Below are 12,802 nucleotides of genomic sequence, written 5' to 3'. Positions count from 1 at the left end.
ATTAGCATCGGTCATTGCTGTGCTGACAGATCTTGGTGAAGAGAACCTGGGCTCCCTGCCCTTTATTGAGGCCCCTGAGTATATGTGATTGACCTGGTCACAGAGATTTGAAAGGGAGGAGAGGGTTTGTGCAGAGCAGGGCAGGCTCAGGAGGACGGACGTGGGAGGTTCGGGGCAAAGGTTTAGGAACCCTTATTTGATGGAAGTGAGAAAACCAACATGGATTGAGGACCTGCTCCGCCAGCTACTGTGCAAAGAGCTTTGCAAACAGCCTGTGAGTCCATGAGGTACATATACTATCACCCCATTTTCCAGATGAAGAAACTGAGGCTTAAGTATGTTGCCTGGTCAAAGGGCCTGGAACTAGCAAGTGGCAGAGCCTCTCCACTGTTCTGTAGTTCACACTGGTGTCTTCCCTTTCTTGGGAGGCCAGAGGGCATCTTGGGTCTGTGCTGGGCTCTTCCCAGTGAAAGCACGACCCTGGGCAGGTCCCCGTTGGGGCCTCTGAGTCCTAATCCAGCAATCACCATCCGTAGGAGGCAACCTGCCCTTGTGGTTTAAAACAGACTCCGGTTGGAGTTTTTAACCTTTTACTTTCTAACAATAGACCCTCTTGTGAAAAGCTTCAGACTTAGATTAGAACTTAACCTAAGATAAATCAACAGAGCGGGAGAGAATTGTTTTATACATCCTATAATACTCCACACAGGTTCACGTGGTGGAATTCACCGGAAGAACAGAAGTGGATAAGTTCCTGGAATTGGAAACAGCAAACAGAGATGAGGAGTTTATGTTACCCACCATTAAAAAAAAAAATGATCCCGTGTAAGATGTAGTAAGGGAGCGCTCTGTACTGATATGAAATTAAATTGAGCTGTGCTGAGTGCCGTGGGAGATACAGGGATGAACACGACACCCTGTGGTTGTTGCTTGTTTGATGTCTGTTCCCCCCTCCTCACCCCCAGAGGGTGAGCACCGTGAGGGCAGGGGAAGTTTGTTTTTTGGGGGTTTTTTTTTGTTTGTTTATTTAACATTTTATTTTATATTGAAGTATAGCCGATTAACAATGTTGTGTTGCTTTCAGGTGAACAGCAAAGTGATTCAGTTATACATATACATGCATCTATTCTTTTTCAAATTCTTTTCCCATTTAGGTTGTTACATAATATTGAGCAGAGTTCCCTGTGCTATACAATAGGTCCTTGTTGGTTATCTATTTTAAATATAACAGTGTGTACATGTCAATCGCAAACTGCAGGGGAGGGTTTTGATGAGGGGTGATATTCCTTCCTTCTCTGATGATATAAACCTTGGAAAACATCCTGGCTGTGGGGCTGGGGTTATTCTCCAGCTCTGCAAGGTATATGGGATTCCGTCATGAGTGCTTTTACGAGGCCTCTCTGTGCCCGGATGGTGCTGGGTGGCTGGAGGCCAGGAGCCCTGCTTAACCCACCTCGTCTCCAGGTGGGACACTGGCCTCAATGCACAGTTGAGGGCTGGGCTGGCGGGTCCTGCTGTGTCCTGGTGGCTGGTTGTCCTCCAGCAGGAGCAAGCAGGGCTCTGACAGGCATGGGGTTGGGGGCCATGCGGGCACGTGTTGTGGTTGATGCTCATCTCAGAGGCGTCCTTGGGAAAGCCCCCTCCCTCAGCTTCTCCCACAGCTTTGGGTGTGTGGGAAGGTGGGAGGAGAAGGGGTTGGTGTTGCTGCTGAGGGTTGTTGGTTTGTTTAATTAACTAAATGCCAAACTTTATTTGGATTTCACTGGTTTTTCTGTGAACGTCCTCTCTGTTCCAGGGTCCAATCCGGGGCACCATGTTGCATTTAGCTGCCATGTCTCCCCAGTCTCCTCTGGTCTGTGACATTTTGTCAGTCTTTTCTTGTTATTTGGGTTGGTTTTTTTTTTTTTTTTTTTTTTTTTTAAATGACCTTGATGGTCTGGATGAGTCCTGGCCAGATATCCTGTAGAAAGTCTCCAAATCTGGGTTGGTTTGATGTTTTTCTCATGGCGAGACGGGAGTTATAGGTTTTTGAAAAGAATCCTCAGAGGTGAAGTACCCATCTCATCACATCCCATCGAGGCCCACAAGGTCCACACAACATCATTGGTGACGTGAACCGTCATCGCTTGGTGATGTGGTACTTGCCAGCTGTCTCCACTGTGAAGCTGCTGTTTCCCCTTTCTATACTCTGGAAGCAGGTCACTAAATCTAGCCCACTCCAAAGAGGAGACAGGAGATTAAACTCACCTCTGGAAGGTCCCATCTGCACAGGTTTAATGGGGTCCTTCTGTAAGGAAGGTTTTGAATGAGGTTCCTAATACAAAACCCATCCCAGACCAAGCACCTCCCTCTGATTGGCTCTTTTCAGCTCTCCGTGTGAGACAACGGCGGTTCTGTCCATCTCTTTGTCTGTCTTTTCCCACTGGTCTTATTCTAAAAAGTTTCTTCGGGTGGATTATGGAAATAAATGCAACCTCCAGAATAAAAATGTGACTAGATGGGGAAATTCAGGAAAAGAAAAAATAAGACAGGACATCCTACGAGGTCTTATAACGTACTTAGAGTTTCCTGCTAAATTCAGCTCTGCACTTCCTGGTAGCCAAAGAAAAGTGGGAAACATCTGTTCCAGGATTCAGAGTGGTCATGAGATAAAGACAAACCAGTTGTTGGGGAGAAGCATAACTTTTCCTGGTATTAAGATCTGAGCAAAATGCCTTTCTCTGTGGCCTCTTTTTTATTTTTTAAATATTTGTTTATATAGGCTGCACTGGGTCTTAGTTGTGGCACACAGGATCTTCATTGAGGCATGTTTAGTTGCAGCATGCAGGGTCTTAGTTGTGGTATGCATGTGGGATCTAGTTCCCCGACCAGGGATTGAACCTGGGCCCCCTGCATTGGGAGTGCAGAGTCTTACCCACTGGACCACCAGAGGAGTCCCACCTGAGCAGCCTCTTGAAACATGGATGTTGTGTGATATGGAGCAGGGGTGGGGCAAATCTGGCCCACCATCTGCTTTTGTCAATAAAGTTTTATCAGGACAAAGCCACACCCCCTTCATTTACATCATTGATGGCTGCTTTTGTGCTTTTTCACTTATACAGAAACTGTATAAGTTTCAACAGGCTTTATAGCCCACAAAGCCTAAAATAATTACCATCTGGTCCTTGACAGAAAATATTTGCCAATTTCTGATTTAGAGGATAATTCTTAACCACTTCCTGGCTCAGGCTGGTGGGGCAATTCTCAGGGGCAGTAGACGAGAGATGACCCCACCAGAGAGGCAGCACCTAGAGGCTTCTGTGCCTGAGAACTGAATCTAGTCCCCTCCTTTAGCTTCTAACTTAATTTTTCGGTGTAGCATCTATTCCTAAGTCTTACTGGTTGGGGGCAGGTGGTGGCTGGTAATTGCAAACTGCTTCTTGCTGCATTTCTCAGTATTTATGGTGCTGGCAAAGACTTAGTGGTCCTTTTTTTTTGGCAGTTCATTGAACCTGATGTAGGAGAGCCAGTTGGTTCTTTTAGAACCAGGGGTGATTTTGTCTCCTAGGGGACGATTGATAATACCTGGAAACATTGTTATTTGTCACAGCTGGAGCAGAGGGCGATGATAAGGGGGTCATTACTAGCATCTGGTGAGTAGGAGCCAGGGAGCTGCTCAGCACCCGAGGATGCACAGGACGGTCCCCACAACAAAGGCTTATCTGGCCCCTAACGGCGATAATGCCGTGGTTGAGATGCCCTGTTTTATTTATTTTATTATTATTATTTTTTACTGTTTATTTATTTGGTTGAGCTGTGTCGTAGTTGCAGCAGGTAGGTGGGTTCCTTACTTGTGGTTCTCCAGGTCCTTAGTTGTGGCATGTGAACTCTTAGTTGCAGCATGCATGTGGGATCTAGTTCCCTGGCTAGGGATCAAACCCGGGGCCGCTGCATTGGGAGTGTGGAGTCTTAACCACTGCGCCACCAGAGAAGTCCCGAGATACCCTGTTTTAGAAGGAGTGATTTTTCCATCATCCGATAGAGTATCTGATAATATAAGGTTCCATTCTGGAAGTACTCTAGAACCCCATGTAAGAGGGACTAGGAGCCTTAGATTTTTCCAGAAGTGCTCTGGAAGGGTTGCTGTTCTCTCCAGATGTTTGCTGTGGGGTGCAGCCTCTCTAGGTGGGCAGGTCATAGTCCTGCCCTCCAGGCCGTTTAAAGGGAATGAGACAGATAGAAAACCATGACATGAAGCAAAACCTGGCAGCTCCCAGGCAGGGGTCAGAGACCCAAAGTAGAGAGACAGTTTCTGTTTGGGGATGGGGGCAGAGTGAGTCAGGGAATGTTTCACTAAGGGAGCAGCATTTGAAACACAGCGTTTGTAGCCTGTGGTGGTGGGGAAGGGCGTCCCAGGTTGGTGGGGCACACAGACAGTTTTAAACACACAGGGTTGACTCGGCTGGAAACAGAGCCGTGGGTGAGCGTGGATGGGGCAGTTTGAGCCAGAGCTCCGGTGCCGCAAGTCGGTTCTCAGTTCGGTAGCTTGTGGGGAGGCTTGAAAGATTTCAGAGTAACGGAGTGATGAGATTGGAGCTATCCTTTAGGAAGATGAAGCTGGAGTGCTCACAGGTAGGGTGTGTGTGAGGTGGGGGGGTCAGTGGGAGCCAGGCGGTGGGGCAGGCACGCCTGAGGGGTCGTGGGAGTCGGCAGACGGGAGGCCACAGGACGAGGCCTCTAGAGGTGAAGCTGGAGAAGGGAGCTTCAGATGCACCTGAGCTGTGAACCTGGGCAAATGGGAAGACTGATTGCACCTGCGACAGGCGCGAGTGAGGAAGACTGGGGGCCAGGAGAGCTGCTTGTCTCTAACTGTGCTCTCTCCCTTCTCCCAGCCCTGAGGAATGATGTTGACTTCTTTACTCCCTTGGTGGGGGTTTTCTTTAGTGTAAATCTTGTGGTTTGAGTCAGGTCCTGGTCCCAGGGGTTCACTGTGCACCTTGGCCTCCCGTGGCCTCAGTTTGCGGCACAGGAATCCCCCCCGCCACTGGCTCCGATAGAAGGGGGCACACGCCAGCAGGGTGGTCCCTGGACTCCTTTAGCTCCTCAACCAGGGACTAGTGGGGACTGGGAATGAGAGGAATGGGTAGGACCGTGCGTGTGAATAGCCTGAAAGATTTTTTTTTTTCCCTTTGGTGTTAACTTTTAAATCTCCTACAGGTGTCTGTGGACCAGACGGCCACCCCGATGTCGGACAGCACCAGTCTGGGGGTGAGCACAGGCCAGTCCGTGGACAGAGGCAACAGCCAGACCTTTGGGAACTCGCAGAGCTCAGGGGAACAGGGCTTCCCCTCTGCAAACTCCAGTGACAGCAGGTGAGACCCAGAAAGGCCAAACTCATGCTCCTGGGCAGTGAGGCTGGTCTGACCTCAAAGGCTGCAGAGACCAGGGGTCCAGATCCCAGGCCCGAGGTCTGACTCGGCCACAAGTTATATCTGGGAGCCCAGACAGTCGGTCCTCACCAGCACCTTTCGACAGGGCTAGTGGTCAGTGCCCTGCCTTCCTCACAGGACAGCTAAGAGGTTGCCGCAGAGACACAGAGAAGCAGCAGGCACTGTGCAGGAGTGGGCTTCGGGAAGGGGGCCCAGAGCGAACCCGTCCTGCTGCACGGGGCGCCCATGGCCCAATGCCTTGCCTACGTCAGGTGCAGTCAGTCCACGCCACCTGAGGAAATGGACGAACAGTGAATGGGTCGATTATCGTGCCCCAATGTGGCTCTTTTCTTTTCTTTCTTTTTTTTTTTATTTTGGCCGCGCTGTGTGGGATGTGGGATTTTAGTTCCCTAACCAGGTATGGAAACCGTGCTCCCTGCAGTGGAAGCGCAGAGTCCTAACCACTCGACTGCCAGAGAAGTCCCTCCGTGACTCTTTTCTTGTTCCTGAATAACCAGGGGGAAAAGAAGCTGCTTGGAGCTCATTTGCTGGAGGAAGTGCCCAGCTTTTAATGCTGTTGTCAAATCTGAGAAACTTCTTTTTTATATCCTTCCCAGCTGCGTTTGGTTTATCGTAATTCTGTCCAGTCTGCTCTTGTTCCCTCACTGCACTGACTGAGTGGTCCTCAGCTAAATGGTCTAAGAGACATGACTTTGGACCTTTCACCTGAGCGCAGAAGGTCATCTGAGGCAGCTCACCTGGCTGGTCCCCGTCAGCGGCCACGCAGTTTCCTTTGCACGTCACACATCCTGTGCTGGATTTACCTGCATCTCGTCTATACTGGCTGGTAGAGGTGGTCAGTTTGGAGGCGGCCGCAGGCCTGACCTTGTCTGGCCTCTGTCGTCTCCCCAGGCCCACGTCCCTGCCAAGTCTGGCAGACGCTTCGGCTCCGGCAGCCCAGGGCACAGGAAAGGCGTGCACTTCTCTGCTTCCTTGTTGCTCACGTGGCAGGTTCTCTTCTGCTTTTGGAAGAGGAACTGGGAATGTTTAGGCTGGAGATGAGAAGGCCAAAAACAACACGAATCAGGACCAATGACTGAATTACAGAGAACACACTCCATCTCACGATAAAGAGCTCCCAAGCAGCTGGTTCTGCCACTGAAGATGTTCACACAGTGGAGCGGCCTCTGTCCAGACTCTTGTCGCGAGGACTCAGGCATTAGTTCACTTCCAGGGTCTTTAAAGTCTTCTTTAACCCTGAGATTCTGAAATGCTCCAGTGGGTCCTGGACCTGCCTAGTAGGAAGAGGAGGCTGGGACTGAGGAATGGGAGGGGTTTAAGGAGCTTCCGGATAAGCCCCAGGTTTGGTGTGATGGGTGGCCCTGTGTGTCCCATGCCCAGTAATCTGGGCTCGGTCGCTGAGTATTAAGCATGTTTAAGGGACCATAGTACCATCGAGGAAGAACTCGGGCAGCAGGTGACGGAAAGATCTGGGCGCTGGAGCAGACAGATGGGATTCAAATGATGACCCTGACGCTTCCCAGCTCTGACCTTCACCAGCTCCTTTTACATCTCCAAGTTCCAAAGGGTGGATGGTACTGTTACTGTGTTTAGTATGGTCTACCATTTTGGACTTTGTGGGTGTCAGTCCCATGCACAGTATTTTACACACACTAACCCCACAGCAACCCTGGAAGACAGGAACAGTATCATTCCCAGTTTTCAGATGGGGAAACTTAGGCCAAGAAAAACCAGAGGCCCTCCAGCTGATGGTGATGATCCTGGGATTCTGCCCCCTGTGCTCTGACCATGTTACCTAGCGTTCTTTGGTGAGATTAAATGATGTGATGTGTGAAAGGCCCAGAGCATTCTTCTAGAGAGATTTCTTGGAAGGGGTCAAGCCTGACGTATTATTCAGAGGGGAGATGCTTATTAAAGGAAGCAAGTTTGGACAGAAAACCACTTTGAATCCTTTTTTTTTTTAAATGTATACATTTTGGAAGCAGGAACCCCCCTGTGAGATATCTCCAGGATGTAACTGTCCAGAATTTGCTTGAATGCCTTCAGTGTCCATATCAGCCTGGTTTCCAGCTCTGTAAGAAGCAAAGCAAGAGGGTCAAGACTCGGGAATTTCACTCTGCTTCTCTGTTACAGCTCTCAGCAGTTGGCGGCCAGCTCCTTGACGTCCTCCTCCACCCTGGTGGAGATCCTGGAGGCCATGAAGCACCCCTCGTAAGTGGCTTCTCTCATGAATGAGTGCAGGGGTGGGAGGATCCCGTGGCCCAAGCTGGGGTGGTGCTCAGGCAGCGTGGTTTGGTGGATTTATACCTGACTACTGCTCAGCAACTGTGAGACCTTGGGTGAGTCACTTGACCTCTCTGAGCCTCTGTTACCTTGTTTGTAAAGTGGGATTATAATGGTTGATTCACAGGATCGATGTGAGGATTGAATGAAATAATCATGTAAATTACCCAGTGTAACGCCCGACAAGCATAGGTGTTCTCTGAAGGCCAGGTTCTCTCCTTCCCCTTCTCCTTTTCCCCTGTAACACCTTCTTTTGTCCTGTCACAGGGATTTCTCTGAGTCTAGGATTAATGTGGAGAAATTGAGCTGTGGGGATCCTCACTTCAGATATCAAATGTTTTAGTAGGGGTCCCTTCTTTTTTAACCTTCTCTTTCTGCTTGTTGCCGCCTTGGAACTCAGGACAGGAGTCCAGCTGCTCCCTGAGCAGAAGGGCCTCTCACCGTGCTGCTTCATCAGTGCGGAAGTGGTACACTGGCTGGTGAACAACGTGGATGGGGTGCAGACGCAGGCCATGGCCATTGACATCATGCAGGTAAGACCACAGAGCGGGGGCCCTCGCCAGTAACGAGGTCACCAGGTGGAGTAAGAGTCTGTTTTTAGTCAATGTGAGGCCTGTCTGGGATCAACAAATCATAGAGCAGGTCTTGGTTCGAAAGGCACTACTTTACCTTGACTTAAACATCGGGCATAATCTGCCACCGGAATTGAAATGTTTTGGGCAGAATCTGTGCTTTTGAACCTTGGGGGAGTCTCTGTGAAGGATCCCCAGGCAGTGCCCTCCCTCTGCCTCAGCATCTTCCTGGCACCCCGCGCGTTCTCTGTCGAGCACTGGGCACAGCAGAGTGGGGTCCACATCTCATTCGTCCTCCGCCCTGACCAGGCCCCCCGGGCGCAGGCCATCCCTTACTGTGCGTTTCCACATCACCAGTGCCCGCCGTGTTGCTTGGCACATGGTAGGCACTGAGCAAGCACTCGCTGAATTTAATGACACTGTTCTGAACTGGAATTAAACTCGAGAGAAGGGGAAAGGGAGAGGTCGGTTCACACCGTACTGTCCACATAGAGGCCCCCATGGGGAATCAGTGCTGTTTGATCAATACTTGTCTATATAATAAAATTATTAAAAACATGCATGAGAATTACATTTCGCTAACCATTTATTTCTGGAGAGAGAGGAAGGGGAGTGAGACATGGGAGACTCCATAGAGATTTTTAAATTTTTATTTTATTTTATTTGGCCACGCTGCACAGCTTGCGGGATCTTAGTTCCCCGACCAGGGATCGAACCCACACCCTCGGCAGTGAAAGTCCTAACCACTGGACTGCCAGGGAATTCCCGAGATTTTTTTTTTTTTAAACAAAAATCTCTGAAGTCTGTATAGCAAAAAGTTAAATTAGTTGAATTTAGCTGATGGCATGACCTGGATTTTCTTTATACTTTTCTGTATGTTTGAAATATCTGATGATACTGTATTACGCATTTGCATTTTATAATATAATTTACACCAGGCACAGCATTTAACACAGCGCAGTCGTCACCACTGATGGGGGTGGGGAGTGGGGTTTGAGGGCTGCACCTCTGAGATGTTCCTCTGCAGGAATTTCAGAGCTTCGTTGTCTCTCCTTCTAGAAAATGCTGGAAGAGCAGCTCATCACACACGCCTCTGGTGAAGTCTGGCGGACCTTCATATATGGCTTCTATTTCTACAAGATAGTGATGGACAGAGAGCCTGAGCGAGGTGAGGCGAACTGTTGCCCGTGGGGCAGGTGTTTCCTGGTGACATGCTCCGTTAAATGACGGTGCTTCTCGAGCTCCTCGTGTGATGCTGTCCCCTAAGTTGACGGATCCGTCAGCCTCCTTGAGCATCTGTACTTACTTTGAGCATCACCAGAGTGACGAAGGGTTTCTTAAAGCCACAGTACATTCTTGGTGAGCACAGTGTGGATGGAAGATAAGCCTAAAAGAGGCCGAGGGAAATGATGAGGAAATGCCCGCGGCTCATTTGCTGGTCACTGTTTTTACTCACGGCGCCCCCGACCCCTACCCAGTGCAGGTGGGTCTGAGTATAACATGACAGCTCTCATCTGAGAGCACTTTTTACTTGCTGGGCCTTCAGACTCCATCTCTTCCTCCAGGAAGACTAGCAAGCTTTCCAAGATAAATTTCAAGTATTTTGTTTTTTAATGAATAAAAGGAATTCCCGGAAGGGGAGCAATTTCCAGCCTGGTCAGAGCTGCAGGCACCCAGGGTTCCGACCAGCATCTCCAGTCCCTCCCGAGCACACAGGGACCTTGGAGGGGAGTGACTCCCACCCTTCAGACAGACAGCTTCTCGGCCTCTGGGCTTCGGGAATACTCCATCAGATGAAGCGGCTGGTGCCACTCACTGGCGCTCTTATCCAAGCATGTATTAGAAGTGGATCCGTCTAGGTTTTTTCCTCGTAGACACCAAGTGTGTCCATCACCCCTCTTCCCTTAAATTCTGAGTTTGACCAGTAGACACCCACCTTACCTTCAAGGTGAAAAACCCCCAGTTACTGTCACATGCTCTGAAATTAGAGGTCTGAAACTGGGGATAAAATATTTTTTTAATTGAAGAAGAGGTTGCATAACATAAAACTAACCATTTTAGTTATTTATTTATTTGCCTTTTTTTTTTGTTTTTGGCCGTGGGGCACGGCTTGCGGGATCTTGGTTGAATCTGGCTGGGCCACTGCAGTGAAAGCACTGAGTCCTAACCACTGGACCACCAAGGAGTTCCCAAAACTAACCATTTTAAAAGGCAGTGGCATGGAGTATTCTAAGTGTCATGCAACCACCACCTCTATCTGGTTCCAGACCTCTTCCATCGCCCTGAAAGGAAACCCCGTCCTCATTAGGGCTCCCTCCAAAACTCCTCTTCCCCCAGGCCCTGGCCACCACCAGTCAGCTTTCTGTCTCTGAAGACGGGCCTGTTCTGGACATTTCACCCAAGCGGGCTCACACACTCTGTGGTCTTTTGTGTCTGGCTCGTTAGCGTTGTGTTTTCAGGTTCACCCGTGTTGGGCGTGAACCGGTGAGAACACGAGAGCTTGTGCTGAGGGCTCCCCCTCCCCTCTGCCCTTCCCAGTGGCCGTGCAGCAGCCCACTGCCTGGCACACGACGGCGGTGGACGACTTCGCCAGCTTCCAGCGCAAGTGGTTTGAGGTGGCCTTCGTGGCCGAGGAGCTCTTGCACTCGGAGATCCCTGCCTTCCTGTTGCCCTGGCTGCCCAGCCGGCCAGCCTCCTACGCCAGCAGGCACAGCTCCTTCAGCCGCAGCTTCGGGGGCCGGAGCCAGGCGGCTGCACTTTTAGGTAGGTGCCCAAGCAGATGGAGCCCGGGGACACACTGGCGGGTGGCTGAGCAGAGGGGCAGCCAAAGGGGCGGTGCCACGGGAACCAGGGTTAGGGCCCCTGTGGCTGTCACACTGTGACTGTTAGCACCGCGGCTCCTGTGTGGCTTTCACCAGCCTAGTGGGTCGAGCTCATCATTGTCCCAACCAACCAACAGGGCTCAGCAGTTGTCAGATCAGGGCAGGACACTAATCTTCCATGGATAGGAGGGGACAGACGGTGTGGCCACTTTTCCCAAGATGCTCAGGACACAGGGGACGTGAGCTGGTGCTCACTGCTGGTTTAGCTCTTGCCAGAGGCTGTCCCATGACTACAACATCCTAGGACCTCAGAAGAAGAAGGGACCTCAGAGGTGGTCCACTCCAGGCACTCACCCTGTGCGTGACCCTCCTCTCTGCCCTCCCTCCCCAAATGTGCTTACCCCATCAAGGGATGCACACCGGGATTCTTCTTTCCCTTCCTCGGTTCCTGCAGCCCTAAGATGGGGTGAGCACCTGCTTATTGAACAGTGGTGACCTCTGCTCTCAAGGACCGGACTGATGGGTCGAGATGTGAGCGTCTTTAGAAAATGCGTGCTCTAGGCAGGGCGTCGTGAGATTTCCCTCAAAGGCAGGTTGGAGAGACCCTCAAAACCCTCTGGATGGAGGGAAGCAAACGTAACGTAGGCCGAACTCCAGGGAAATTCCCCATTCTACTTGGTTAGCCCAGAAGTGCCCGGCTAATTGGAATGCTTGCCTAGCTGGTGGAATGGAAACGTTACAAGTCGTCACAGTTTCCAGATTCTCAGAGTTGCTCAGGGCCAGTGTGGCCAGTGCTTTGTGCGAGAGGCAGGGGACAGACCACCGCTTCTCACCAAGTTCTCCACGGGGGTGTGTGCAGGGTCCCAGCCCGTGTGCTGCACTTACCCCTTGGTTAGGGTTACTGCTTCTGGGAAATGCGTCATCATTTTGGTTCTGGAGGCTATCTTGACAGTCTCTCTAGGGACATCCTCATTTCCAAAGTCTTCTCCCGCTGCCGCTGGTACAACCCTCTCGTGACTGCCATCATCTGAAGCTCAGGATGAGATTTGTGTCATTTGGTTTAGCTTTGGTTCTTAGTTACTTCAAAAAGTGTGGTCAAAAAGGAAAAGCATATGGGAAAATATGTCCAAAAAAGAGGAAGAGTAGGGGCAAAGAGACTTATGTCTACAGCAGGTAGTTTATCAACCTGGGGTATTCTTCACCCTGTGCCGGGGTGTCAGGAGGGTCGGTGGTTCTGAAACAAGGCAGAATCTTTCATATGTGCATGTTTTCTGGGAAAACATCCACTTACTAGGTTTTCAATGGCTCCCATGATTGTTATAGTGGAATTTTACTCCATCAGCTTCCTTTCCCACCACCCCTCCCACAGGAAGTGGGTTTCTTTTCCTTTTAAACCCAACACGGCATTATTACAGCTACTTCTCTCCAGTAACACCCCTCCCACCTCTGTGTTAGGACATGAGATCCTTCTTCCCAGCATTTTTTCAGGTTAGAATATAGACTTTTACTGTATTGTTTACTTAAGTGAAATTGGTCTATCTATAGTGTTGAGTCTTTTTCTCAGAAAAAAATCAAAATGACATAGAAGGGGAAGAAGGCCTTTGTATCATTTATGACCTGCTCCCTTTTTCGTTCATTCAGTTTGATGTGTTCCTTTTTAGACATTCCTAATTCTCAGTTGGAAGTTAGCAGCAGA

The 12,802-nt window shown here is 50.1% G+C and overlaps 1 protein-coding gene across 6 annotated transcripts in view; it reads left to right on the top strand.

The window, feature by feature from the left end:
* The window catches only part of DEPDC5 (DEP domain containing 5, GATOR1 subcomplex subunit), a 93,178-nt gene that overhangs the window by 68,413 nt on the left and 11,963 nt on the right, over positions 1–12,802 (top strand). For all 6 annotated transcript variants that reach the window (XM_079941889.1, XM_079941892.1, XM_079941891.1 and 3 more), the window contains 5 exons: positions 5,197–5,351; positions 7,563–7,640; positions 8,113–8,245; positions 9,344–9,452; positions 10,823–11,047. In XM_079941889.1, the coding sequence (XP_079798015.1) occupies positions 5,197–5,351; positions 7,563–7,640; positions 8,113–8,245; positions 9,344–9,452; positions 10,823–11,047 (700 nt within the window). The remainder of the gene's footprint in view (positions 1–5,196; positions 5,352–7,562; positions 7,641–8,112; positions 8,246–9,343; positions 9,453–10,822; positions 11,048–12,802) is intronic.

This window comes from Stenella coeruleoalba (genome assembly GCF_951394435.1).
Source record: "Stenella coeruleoalba genome assembly, chromosome: 14".
Lineage (NCBI taxonomy): Eukaryota > Metazoa > Chordata > Mammalia > Artiodactyla > Delphinidae > Stenella > Stenella coeruleoalba.
This window is presented reverse-complemented; position numbering and strand designations above follow the sequence as displayed.